Source organism: Mus caroli, unplaced genomic scaffold (genome assembly GCF_978045245.1).
Source record: "Mus caroli unplaced genomic scaffold, Mus_caroli_1 scaffold_19, whole genome shotgun sequence".
Lineage (NCBI taxonomy): Eukaryota > Metazoa > Chordata > Mammalia > Rodentia > Muridae > Mus > Mus caroli.
The window spans coordinates 21,094,370-21,108,244 of record NW_028227274.1 but is presented as its reverse complement, the minus strand read 5'-3'; the positions used below and the strand labels follow the sequence as shown (position 1 = coordinate 21,108,244).

General features: G+C 45.4%; 1 protein-coding gene across 5 annotated transcripts in view; it reads right to left on the bottom strand.

Annotated features, from left to right (window-relative positions):
• The window catches only part of Mapre2 (microtubule associated protein RP/EB family member 2), a 135,657-nt gene that overhangs the window by 80,047 nt on the left and 41,735 nt on the right, over positions 1-13,875 (bottom strand). The window contains exon 1 of one of the 5 annotated variants that reach the window (XM_021150600.2): positions 11,073-11,315. The exons of 3 other annotated variants lie outside the window; for them this stretch is intronic. In XM_021150600.2, coding sequence (XP_021006259.1) covers positions 11,073-11,191 — 119 coding nt within the window. In that variant the 5' untranslated portion in view covers positions 11,192-11,315. Of the gene's footprint in view, positions 1-11,072; positions 11,316-13,875 lie in introns of those variants that run through there. One more of the 5 variants, XM_021150605.3, reaches the window with a different exon arrangement.

The following is a 13,875-nucleotide window of genomic DNA, read 5'->3' as shown; positions in this document are numbered from 1 at the left end:
GGCATCTCACACCTGTCTGTAACCCCAGTTTTGGGGGAATCTAGCATCCTCACACATGCACATACACTTAGAAAAAACCCCAATGCATATAAAAAATAATAACAAATAAATCTTAAAAACAAAACCAAAAATGTCTCTGTTCATTGCTCATGTTGTTCAGTTAATTGTTTCAAGGCAACAACAACAAAAAAATGGTAGTAGGTTAAATCATGACCGTTCACATTAAAAAGTGGTGAATGTTTTCAACGATGGTCCAAGAAAAACACACACACAGATGAAGAAGGAAGGAGGAGGAGGAGAAAATGAGTCCTGATTTTCTGGGAGTGTGTTGTTTGTTGGAGATTCAAAGGGAAAGGAGTCATCCCAGTGGGCTCCCTACTTAGCAGGAAAGGAAACAGGAGACGTCCTAGCATTTAAATAAAAAGCCTGTCCACACCATAGTAGACCAGGGGATCACAGGATGTCCTGTCTGATAGTACTCAGCTTCCTCTCATAGAATAGACCCAGTTACAGCAAAAGGATGTCTCCACTCTGCACTCATTGTTTACTGGCCGCAGCCGGCTCAGTCCCAACTAGAACAAAGAGAACCACCTTCTAGCAGTAAAGGGAGACTACAGGTGAGGTGGGGTGAGAAGGGTAGAGCAGCAGATACGGAGGGAATGTGTTCTAGCAGACTGTAAACAGGCATGGAAAAAGCTCAAGCCCCAACAGGACAAAACAAACAAGCACTCCCTAAAATCAGAGGGACTAAGGGGTGGTGTCCACCGCAGAATTACAACAGGGGCAGCCGCTGTTCAGTTCTCCAGGCAAGATTTTGCAAATAGGTAAATAGCTCCTTGTTGGCTTTAAAGGCACTAGAAACTGTCTCTACACACATTTTACTCTTTAACACTTAATAGTAGAACCTTTGATCTCCTGTAAGAGGGCCCACAACATAAAGGAGAGATTATCTACATAATTACAGTATCCTCCACAGAAATAAAAGGGCAGTACATGCCTGTCAGGATAGAAAAAAAAAAACAGCTCCCAAACCTATTACCTCCATGTGGCACTGAAAAAGTAGATTTAGTAGTTTTTCTAAGTTACCATAATTATTCTGTTACAGTTTCCTGCCTATTCATAGTACCATTGGATGTGTGCAGTCTGAGCATCCCTAATCCCCAAATCTGAGATCCCAAATGCTCCAGAACCTAACATATTGGGGCACTGATTGGGTGTCTGAGTCTTGGAGCAGGGATGCTCTTGCAGTGGGCTCTGGAGGCACCCCAGATCCGAATACACGGGAACTGGGAACTGGTTGTGCTACCAAGGATTCTGTATGAGGACATTTTAGCCTGCACTTAAAAGCTGACAAGCAGGGCTGGAGAGAGAGACAAAAATATGTCCCACAAAGATTTCTACATGAATGTTTACCGAAGCTTTACCTGTAACCACCTCAAACTGGAAATGCCAATGTTTAGTAACTGGTGAGTAAACAAACTGTGGAGTGCTCCATGATGGAGTACTACTCAGTGCGAAAGAGGAAGGAGGTATACAACTGTAGATGCAGCCAAAATGGACGGATCTCAAACTCATACCACGGAGTCGAAACAGCCAGACGCTGCTCTATTTCACACCAGTTGATAGAAAGGGCCTCCCCGAGTTGTCAGATGAGGGCCTGGAACTCAGGATAAATCCACAAGTGTCTGTATTTGGGGAACTGATTTCCTTGCCCTGGAATTTTTGTAAGGCATGTGGCAGTGACTTTAAGATATCCCACAAGCAACACTGACTGCTTCTACTTCCTTAGTTCTGGTGCAATTTCTGTCCAGGTTTGGCACGTCCTTCCTACCGAATACTGTGGTCTGATGAGATGCTCAGAATGCCCAGCCAGTGAGCCACTTGGGACTCGGGGAAAGCTTGGCTCTGGCATAAGACAGTCTCTGTCACAGCCTCACTCAGGACAAATGCCATCTGCCTCTTTAAGCATCATTTTCCTCCATACCTAGGGAGCTAACAGCACCAACCTCACAGGGTTATCATGTGGGACTGAATGCTAGGAACATAAAGAACCCTGCAGTTGCCTGGGGCAAAGTCAGTCCTGGAGAGAAGGCTAGTTACTAGTTTGGGTCCGCGACTTCTTACCTGCTTTTACAGTCTGTGATCACAAAGATGCCCTAAATACTTGGCACAATACATGACACACAGCAGATGCTCTTTAAAAAAAATCCCTCCATTGACCTCATTAAGAATTCATAAAGAAACAATAAGCTATATCTATTTTAAGTGTATAGTTCAGTGGGTTTGGCTATCCATCACCACTCCCAAATTTCTTTGTGCCCTCTGCAGCCTGTGTTTCTGCTTTCTGCAGCCCCGGGAACCGCCATGGTCAGCCTAGGTCACTGACTGCTTACCACTTGCTATTCTAGAACTGCTGGAGCAGAGAGAGAGAGAGAGAGAGACAGACAGACAGACAGAGACAGACAGTGCAAGCAGTGATGGAAGCCACACACACTGGCCCCAGAAACCCTGAGCCTTCTTCACACCTCACATACTGCCTTTGAGAACCCTGCTCTCCCAGGACCCCTGCATCCATCTGCTTCCTCCTTTTCTAGCAGAGTCCTTCTGGTTACACACTCCAAGGTCTGTTTATTCCAATACAGACAGTGGGCAGGTCCACAGTGAAGTTATTGCACGCAAAGCTGTCCTTTGTTTCTTAACTGGCAGTGTCCCTGGGGATGCTCTCAGACTTCATCCAGCCTGCTGGGTGCCTGTGCAGGAAGGCATGCTCTGAGTGGATGGATGGCTGCCTGCCTGGCCATCATCACAGGATCTAGGGGTTACTCTAGGGTCAGATACTGATATTCATTCTCTCTCTCTCTCTCTCTCTCTCTCTCTCCCCCCTCTCTCTCCCCCCACCCTCTCTCTTTCTCTCTCTCTCTCTCTCTCATTCTGTGTGTGTGTGTGTGCTCTCTCTCTCTCTCTCTCATTCTGTGTGTGTGTGTTTAACTGCCCTAAAGTGGGAGATTAGGCAACTCAGAAGTCAGAGTGACAAAAATGGCAGTTCCTTATCCTCGAACAATGTCAGGACCCCACACAGCACCTGACAAACAGCAGGTACTCAATAAACAAGAAGAAAATGAAACTGCAGAGAGGATATTGAAAAATAATCCTCATGAAGGATTACTGTGCAGTTAAGCTAAGATTCACTGAGCATACTAAGCAGGCTGGACTCACCCCCGAACCCAGCAGTGTGCCCTGGAAAAGGCGAAATGAAGTTAGGACGATGGTGACTCCCTAGGTTTGAAACCTCAGGGCAGATGGGGGTGGGGCACGCTCATCAGTGACTTGGGGTACTCTAACATACGAACCGTACTTATGCAGCTGGTGTGATGGCTCAGTTGGGGAAACACTAGCTGTGCCAACCAAGCTACCTAAGCTTATCCCTGGAACTCAGTTAAAGGAGGAAAGAGGGAACAGGCCATACAAAAACTGTCCTTTGACTTCCATAAGTATGCATGTGCACACAGGCATATGTACACACAAACACACATACACTAGACACATAATAACAAATTTTAAATCTTAGCTGGACAATGGTGGCACATACCTTTAACCCCAGCACTAGGGAGGCAGAGGCAGGTAGGTCTCTGAGTTCCAGGCCATCCTGGTCTACACAGAGAATTTCAGGACAGCCAGAGCTACATAGAGAAACCCTGTCTCAAAGATAACCAAAACCAAAACAAGCAAACAAACTAGTAAACTTTTTTTTTTAAAGTGGTCTTCGCAGCTGGACCAGAATGGAACACGCTTGTAACTCCAGCACTTGGGAAACAGAAAGAAAGTCAAGGAACTCAAGACCAGCCTTAAATATATGGAGAATTTCAGGCCAGTCTGGACTACGTAAGACCTTGGTTCAAAATAGGGGGTGGGAGTCAGGGAGGCAAAGAAACAGCTTAGCTGGTGAAGTCCTTGTCACAAAAGGATAAAAACCTGAGTTTGATCCCCAGTGCCCACAAAAAAGTAGGGTGTGGTAGCACGTGTCTATACTTTCAGTGCTGAGGGGGTAAAGACAGGGAGCTCCCTGGGGCTTGCTGGCTAGGTCTGGTGGAATCTGATGAGCCACTGTCAGCCATACCCTAGAATGAAACAGACACATGGGGCTTCTCTGGGGCCATGTGTGGGCATCTCTCCACCAAGATTCTTTCCTTGCTGCTGCCTAGGCTTCTGCCCTCCCTCTGGCAGTGAGGTGCTGGCATTATTGACCCTGGATTCTAAGGGCCCCATAAGCAGACTGGCAGAGAAAAGGAAGTTTGTTTGCTAAAGGGAAAAATTGGGGTTAAATATTAACATAATGGCACCTGTGTAAAGTTCAATAAGGGCAACTTAAGGTGTTTCACCATTTCTAGGCTGGAAACATGTCTGGGCACCCTAGAATGACGGGAGGGGAGTGGCAAGGACTGTGGCAGGGAGGAGCCCATTTCAGTGATGCCACCTTATTGTGATTTGTGCGTCACTAACTCCAAACCTTACAGTTATCATGGTGGGCTCATAAGAAAAGGTCTTTTCTTTCTTCTGAAGTAGGAGTTGGTGACAGATATATAGGGTGGTCGAATTGATGGCAGCTTTTAGTGGTGGTGCCCCTCAGTGTTTAGCTAGTTAATAGGGTTCATATTCAGAGTGAAGAGTGAGCATAAAAGAGTCTTCACCATGCCTCCGACATCTCTGAAGACTACCTCAGAGCGATGCCAGGGCTGGCTGGCACTAAATAAAGAACAAGCAATTGACAGCTTGAAAGTGAAACAAAACAAAATAAGAAGTATTGCAGACCACCCAAGGCATCTGAGAAGAGGCTCTTTTTGTCATTTGGGCTCAGGCAACAGCAAGCATTGACTGGAACCCTCAAGGTCAATTCTGTGTGTGTGTGTCAGAGAGAGAGAGAGAGAGAGAGAGAGAGAGAGAGAGAGAGAGAGAGAGAGAGAGAGAGAGAGATTGCTATGTTGCTCAGGTTGGCCGCAAATTTAAGATCTTTTCTCAGCATCCCTTGTGCCAAGATTACAGACAATACTTTCTCGTATGCGCCCCTGTACATAATTAAAATTTAGATTTCCACGAGTTCTGTCCCATAGAATGTCATAGATGCCAAAATGACTTCAGAACAACAGTGTTGGTATTGAAAATGCAGAGTTCTGCCAGTGTGCGTCTGTACATGAGCTATAAGTCCATATGCATGTGCACAATGCATACAAATTATTTTTCCTCCTTAAGTCCCTTGCTTACATCCTTTTCTATTCCAAAGTCATGCCCCAAATCAGATTTTTGTGGTCCAGTTACTGAACCTGATAGAACCATGCTCGATGTAGACACATCAGGAAGACTGAGTTTGAACTCTATTTTCTTAACTAGCTAAACACTGAGGGGCACCACCACTAAAAGCTGCCATCAATTCGACCACCCTATATATCTGTCACCAACTCCTACTTCAGAAGAAAGAAAAGACCTTTAAGAAAATCTGTCTTGGTTCAAGTGAGTAAAATCCTAACTGACACGGGGCGACTTGATATGGAAAATACATACATGAATTTTTTTTTTTTTTTTGGTAATTTATCAAAGACTACTTTTGCCCTGGTCTATAAAAACCTGTTCAGTCTTACCTTATTCAACATTTTCATTAAAATTAAACAGTCCATTTTTGGAGATGCATCTAGCAAAATTTTGCTTCACTAAGCAAAAGTTGTATAACATTTAATTTCTCATTGCATAAATGGATTGGGATTTCCACTTGAGAAGAATTCTCTCCAAACAGTAATAAATAGCAAGGGCCAACGATATGAAGGGAGACTCGGGAGATGAGTTGAGAAGTGAGGCTTACAGAACACCAGAGGGATGTGCTCCCTGGGTTATAAGAGATCAGTGCAGCCGATACCGGCTGAGTATAGTCATACAGGTGAAGGATAGATAGCCTGAAAGCATTGCCTTCTTTGTCTGTGTTGAGAAAGGGGCTCACATAGCCTAGGCCACCCTTGAACTTCTGATCATCCTGTCTTGGGTGTTGGGATTACAGCTGCGCGCTGCCAGATCCAGCTTTTGAAAGTAGTCTAATATACTTCATTGTGGGAAATGTTATTTTTCATAAAAGGGTTGCAAATTTATTTGTCCTTGAAAGTGAAACCAACAAAATTTAAGCCATGATCAGATGACACAGGGTAAATTTTCAGGCCACTTTTGTGACCTCCATCAAGATGACATGCTGGGATTGGATCGCCTGAGACCCTTCCTGGGCCACACCTATCCCTCCTTCTGCATTTCTCCCACTGATGATATACCAGGTACTCTGTTCTCAGTTCTTGCTGATTGATCGAGACACAGTGGCTCAGATACATTAGCCCCTTAATCAGACTGCCAGTCAGGAAGTGACCCCAGTTCCTGTCCCTTTATGAGGCTTGCTGCTTTCTTTGCTCTCCATCGGGAGAGATGCCCTGAGCCAGGCAATGACTATTTCCCTTGTCCTGCCCCCTGCTGATTAGGAAGGAGTCTTGAGTTTTCTCACTGCAAACTGAAGATATCTTCTCTTTCTTTGAGTCACTGTGGGCTCAGGAAATGCAAACCACTATTGCTAGCTGACTAAGCAAAATATTGACAGCAAGGTAAAGCTGATACAGGAGGAGCTGCTTCTATCCCTGGCTTTGTTAGCACTTAACAGTCTTCAAGGGGCATTTAGCTCAGATGCTGACCAGAGAAGACAATCAAATATGGATTGAATTTTCCCATCCAAATGGAATATTTGTGTCTTTCCCAGTAGTTGTCCCTCCTTCCATTTGAGGGATTATTTGTTTCAGTATTGCATGGTCCCTTGGGACAGAAAAGATGCTGCATTTGGAAAGCAAACCCGAATCCAGAGGGGGAGCTCACGCTGCAGCTCCGCTGAGATCCTGTGCCACAAACGGACACCACGGAGCAGGCCAGCTTCTCCCTGAAGGCACGGCATGCACACCCCTCTCATAGAGGCTCTGAGGAAGACCCCAAACCAAGACTCAACGTTGAGCCACCCAGCACAGCATTAAGTAGCACTAAGTCAAATATTAAAGACAAAAACCAGTATTTGTAAAAGCCTCCTTTGACACTAATCCACAGACAGATAATGGAGACAGGCAAGGTCAGACCTTTGCTGTGTGTAACTGCTGCTCTAGGGGTATCGCTGAAATGCACACCCTGGTAACGTGAGGCATATTACCATAGCTCCTACTGACTGGAACACACTTCACAATCAGACATTTTCTACATCTGCACACGGGACATTTCTCTATGTTCCCAACAACAGCTTGCTTTAAAAAAACAAAACAAAACAAAACAAAACAAAACAAAACAAAACAAAAGTGCCAAAAGCCAGATGTTCTAAGTGAATATTTTGGGCTAACACTTTACTTCTGCTTTTCTTTACAGCTCACTTCCTGGGGCCGAGTAAAATTTTTTTAAAGCATTCAGACACACGTGCTACCGAAGCTGGAACACCCATTCTGAGACAGCCCTCTCTATACGCTCATTCTCAAAAGCCTGGACTATGCAAACAACGATGCGTTGGGCAGAAGGCCAGTTAATAAATCTCATTTCCGACCGGCATCTGTGTGGAGCGGAGCTGTAGGGAGTAGCCTCTCCAGGGAGTCCAGACCTCGACTCATTCGCTCTCTGAATTAAAGAGTGTCACCTCGGATGGCCCTCACCACATTTATTTTTTAAACAGCTCTTAAAATATATGGATTCCTAACTGCAATGGGGAAGCTGGGCCTGGAGATGCTCTCTTATGTAGTAGTTGTAGAAATGTGTGCAGGCGGCTTTACTGGGCCATTTGGTACTTCATTGCTTTAAATGTAATTTTCAACACAAGGCTGATTTTTTTTTTTTTAAGAGAAGCTTGCTGTTGTAATTAAAGTGCACAGATAGATTTGTTATCTATTTGACTCCAGGCACTGATACCTGACTTATGATGTCCACATCAGAACATCACCTCATTTTTATGGTGAACAGTATGGTAGTTGGCCCTGGGGGATGGCTCAGTTGGTAAAGATGCTAGCCTCTAAGCCCAGAGACCGAGTTTGATCCCTAGAACCTACACGGTGGACGGATAGAACACACTCAGACAAGGCTGTCATCTGTGGCACGTGCACCCACCCTCATCCCTCATGGGAAGCCATCATCCCTTCTAGGTGTCCACACCGTCTCTTGTCTGAAACGCCAGCAAGGTCAGGCGTATTCCAGTCTAAGCTCCTGAGAATGCCCTCCCCCCACTTTAATAACAAAGCATTTGTTTACATGCCTACATGCCTGCATGTGTTCTCCACTGAGGATGAAACCCACGGCTCTATCAGCTAACCCCACATCTCTTGAGGAATAAAATTACATGGCCTAGAGTAATGGTATAACAGTTTAAAGGCATTGGCTGCTCTTACAGAGGACCAGGGTTCAATTCCCTGTAATCACAACTGTCTATCACTGTCTATAATCTGCCAGCCTCATCTGGCCTTGGAGGGCATTAATGAATGTGGCACATAGACATACATGCAGGCAAAATAGACACAAAAAGAAAAACGGGAAAAAAAAGAACATAAATCCTTCATTGTAAGCAGCAATGTCAGGAAAGAAAGCCTGAGATAAGAGCTGCTAGAGTCTACCTAGGTACCAGGGAAGCAGCCAGCAGCAGAATTGCTGCTGGTCTTGCCAGGACCTTCAGTACATTAAGGATCCCCCAGGGACTGCACAGAAAACTTGCAGGCATATCTCATTGCTGAGAGCTACCTCAAGCCTACAGCCAAGGTCAAACTTTTACTTTGGTTAAATCTCTATTGTGGCTTTCAAACTGCCTTCCAAGTTTCCTCAGCAATCAGATGGCTACATTATTCCAGTCTTGGGATGCCAAAAGAATGATGGAATGCTTCCTGGACAGAAAAACGTGTCACATTCTTTCCTTCCCTCAGGTCTCTCCAAAAAACACGCAGTAGTTGTACTCTATTGCTCATTCACTTTAAAGAGAGCAGACCAAGGGGAACATCCAGTGTGTCTGCTTCCAAGCGTGGTCCGTGCATCGTTCAGCACAAATGGGACCATGAGTACAGACAGCTCTCTTCAGTGGGTCCATGGCATCTCTCCCTATAGTACCCAGCAATCCTGGTCTGTAAAATGCAAACACAAGGATGCTTCCAGTAAAGCGCTTGCCTAGTCAGAAAAATTCAGGCTTTTCTCTTTTTAATTTTATGTAATTTCAGGCGCCTCTATAGGAAATCAAAACGCAAAGCAGAAATCACTTAATAACCGGGAGGAATAAGTCGAGTTAAAAACACAAATTCAGTTTCATTTAAAAGCAATGCCTTTTTTTTTTCTTTCACAAGACAGCCCTGTTTGACCTTCTGTCAAATAGTTTTCCATTACCACTTTGAGTTGGTTCACATGAGTAATAAAATCCAACTAGGCAACTTCCTCTGGCCCACGTGGTACAGTGTGTACTCCATCCTAGGGGCAGCAGCAGCTACTGACAGAGCAGGGACTGAGTCATTTAGGAAACGAGGGCTTCAAATGTGTCGCCTCTAAGAATGGTTTGTGAAAGTGTGGTAGCACAGCAACCTGTTTTGTTCATTTCTAAATTCTCTTTTTAGGTTTTGAGGTGGTGTTCCCAGTGGAGAAAGGTAAGGAGGAGACAGAATTTCAAACTGCAAGATCCCCAAGAGGGAGAGTCTCAGAAGTTGAGGATGAACCGTGGCTTACATTAGGAGAAAAACAATCTGTAATCTTTAAGGATGCTGTGCAGGCTCTATTTATTGGAACCATAAGACGTGAGCCTTGGTGACCTAATGGGTACAGCCAAAATTAATTTTAAGTATTTATATAACTGCCAGAGATGACAGGGCAAAGGGTTGCTTTTAACACTCCCCTCCCTTTTTGAGTCAACAAATGGAGTCTCTACTTAAAGGAAAGGAAATGGGGCACTTTGGGTTCGACTTTATGATATGCATATAGAATTTGAACACAGAATCATTCTACCCATAATATAATTTGGAAATTCAGATGGAAGGCTTATTTTTTTATAAAGAGTTATTTCCTGTTTCTCACTGGCTGAGAGGATGCATCTTACAGGTATGTGTGCTCTACTTTAAAGCAAAGCATTGTTGATGGCTATGAAGGTTACGTTTAAAAATAACCACCTTAGTACAAAAGAACTTCAGAGGAAAAAGCTATCTGTCTCCCTGTAAGTCTGGCCTTGAGCTGCCTAAGACCCAGTTCGGCATCACATTGTTACCCTTATCAAACAATGCAAACAATTTTAATGAGCTTATCTATGGGAACATATTGCCAGATATGTTAATGCAAAATAGATGCCAACAGCACAGGCAACTCATTAATCAAACGCTCACAATACAATACAATGCATTCCCATCCTTAAACCAGACCTCAGCAAAACATCAGGCATCACCTTCTACTGTAAATAAGAAAGAAGGGCTCCCCCACCCATGCAGAGGCCATAAAACTCTTCAGAAAATTCGTAGAGGCGCTGGTTTTTGTTTTCTGTTTTCTCCTAGATCCGAAACAGTCCAGTCTCTTTCTAATCAGCCTAGACTTCTATGGAGAGAATTTTGGTGAATGTCTGACACTGTGACCTCTGCTGTCAATCCTTGCACCAATCAGCGCTCAGAATTCTTACAAAGCTCCATCAATCTGGTGGTTTAACATCACACACTGCAGCTTCATCTAGAGGATTCCATCTTTTCCTGCATGCTCCCCAGGTTAAGCGCAAGCGCGCTCCTCACCATCCTCCCTTTCTCCCCATTCTCCCGTTTGTTTGCTCCTTTAGGTCCCGCCACCTAATGGTTCCTTTAAATGCTAAAAGGGAAAGAGGAGAGGAAGTGCAGAGCTTGTGTCCTTTCGGGGATGCGGGAAGATGGCATGCAGTAAAGAGATGGAGGGAGACCCCTTGCAGGCAGCAAACCTATCCACACGCTAAAGCCTCCATGCTCACGCCACCAACACGAGATCCTGCAACCAAGCAATCCCGGCCTCCGCGTTACGTAACGGGACAGACCGTCCGCAGCCTCCCGTGCCAGTACCTGTAGGACCGCTCCCCGCGCACTGTGTGCTTCCGGAAAGGAATGATAGTCCCGTTATCCTGGATGATGTCGTTGTTGTTCTCGCCATTTGGGGACAACGTTTGGGTCGGCCCGGGCATTGGCGCTCTCCCGACAGAGGGAACACACGCGGAGGCTGACTGGGGCGGAGGGTTGTGTCTCCCCGCTGCTTGCTGCTCACCCTGCAGCCGCGCTCTGCTCCAGCTCTGTGCCCGGCCCCGCCCTCCAAAGGCCACGCCCTCGAAAGCCACGCCCTCCCACGTCAGGGCGCCCGCAGCAGCGGCTGTGGCTGGTCACGTGGCCACCTGTCACCATAGCAACCCGCTAACCCGTCAGCTTGCCTAGGTTCACGCAGAGCGGCGGCGCAGCAATAGCGCCCCGGGCTGCAGGCTGCAGAGCAAGGGGCTGGCCGGCATCTGGCATGGACCCGCCCTGCGCCCGAATTCGAATGGCTCTTCCTCTAGCTGCTTCCTCTTGGACCAGGCTGTCCCTGCAGCTGTACACACAAAAGGACCCATACCCAGGCCTGGGGAAGCTCCAAGGCCCCGGACAGGAAACGTGGTCAGGTTGCAAGACAAACCCACAAAGACCTGGTCGCTAGCTTCTAGAAAAGGTGGGGGACTAAAGGGGTTAAGTTTTCCCGCGTCCTCCACGCTCCAAAGCGGCTGCCTCCTGCTTAAAAGGAGCAGAAAAATGAAACCCATGAGGAAGCTGCATCTTCTAAGACCATACTGTGAGGAGGCCCGTTGCAAATTAAATGACTCTATGCAAAAGAATTCCCCAAGAGGGCTTAAAAAATTATTTATGTAACCACCAGTTTACAGTATTACCATTACAGGAGACCTTTTTTTTTTTTTTTCTTTTTTAAAGCAGGCTCTTGGTGGGTCTAGGCTGGTTTTGAACGTATGATGATCACCTTGCTCAAACTCCCAGGTCCCCGGATTATATTTGCCACAAAGCTCAGCTGTTGTTTAATTCTTTACCCTGCCCTCTGATTCGTATCACTGATTCTGTCCTTTATTACCACGCGAGTTAAACAAATGACAACCTCATTTAACACTGGGAAAGCTCAACACTCAGGCTATTCCAGCAGTGCAATTGTTGTTTTCAAATAATTTGCCTGTAAGTCAGGAACCATTGTCCCCAATTTAAAAACCAGTAAACTAGAGACGATCACACAGGAAATGGTAAAGCCAGGCTTGCAGAAGATGTGTTATTTTTAACCAGTGTGACCACACACTATGATCTCTGATATTATAAACCTAAGTAAGAAGTGGGTATGTTAAGCATATGTCCAAAATATTGTGAAGAGATGGCTGTGTACGGAATTGCAGGTACTACACAAAGCCTGAGGATCCAGTAATAGACTCCAAACAGTCCCTGCATGGGACCAGTATTTTCTCTTCCAGAGAGAAGAGGGTCTAAAGGATTCTCTGCTCATTAGAACATTGGCTTCTCCCATTGGAGAGAGAGGAAGAAACATCGGGGTGTAAAGGTACCACATGAATGACGATAAATGGCCAAAAGTGGTCAGCTATGGCTAGATTCCACCATAGGCCACTATATGGCCTGTCAGCTTCCCCATTTTGTGATACGGATATTAATAACAAAAATTCTGTCATTCCTGAAAATTCAACAGCATGTGTCCCCGCTTATAAGTTATTTCTGTGTCAAGCCTCTGGGACTGGAATCAAGTGTTTCACAGCCCAGATGGTAATGATAATCTCAAGCAAGCCCCTCCCTATTTCCTTCGTATCTCATACTCCATTTTGGCCAGTTATTTTAATAATTTTATTTTTCTGCTTATTCGGTTACTTCCACAGGACAAAAGCTGGTCCCTTCCTCTGAATCCCTCTTACGACGGTTGTGTTTCTCATCTAGTCGGGATCCAGCTCTGACCTGAGGCTTCCTGAGGTCTGGGAGGAGATGCTTATGTCTGAGAAACACACCAAGCTTCATTCACGTCCAGCAACTAGCTCAAGGGGTCTGGTGGTTCTGTTCACACTTCCTTCTGCTATTTCTGATGCTTGACCCACTTGTCTATTTCTCTGACTTGTTTCCTTTCACAACCGCTTTCCCTGCCGGGAAGGCAGTCAGTCAGTCTCAACTTGAAGGATGCTATCCGCAGCTCAGGCGTTCTGTTCTCACTGTACTCTCTCAGCAGGGGTTCTTTGATGGAGCTCACTTTCGCATGATCTCAGATTTAAATATGTTAGACATAATTGGTGCTATGGTGAGGACTAACTTGGTCGAAATTTGAATGTATAGTTCATTAATTTAAATTCCTTTCTATCAGTAGTTTGCGAAGTAAACACTCCTACCCACTCACCCCTGTCTAGTCCCAAGAGGGGACAATGGCCAAAAATTCAGTTGGGAGACTAAAAAGGGAGGGATAATGAGTCCAGCAGGGGAGAGACTCTCAAGCTCTTGTAAATCTTCCTCTATGGCTTCTCTGAACCATGCTACTATAAAGGGACCCAGAGAGCTCCTGAGACAGCCATTACCCTATAAGATGCAGGGGTAACAGGGGCAATAATTTGAAAACATTAAACAGATGTGTTTCATTCCTCTCCCCACAAATCAGGTTACCTGACAGCTGTTCTCCCATTTGGCCTTGGAGGAAAGAGGAAGACAAACTCCACTTAGGGGAAAGGATGATACAGGCTTGGGAAATTGAGTCCCGGGGTTTCCAGCAGGAAAGGTGGAAGGGGACATCTTTTCAAGGCCCACTTGAATATAGGAATGAAGATTAAAACAAACAAAACAAAACAAAAACAATAAAAAA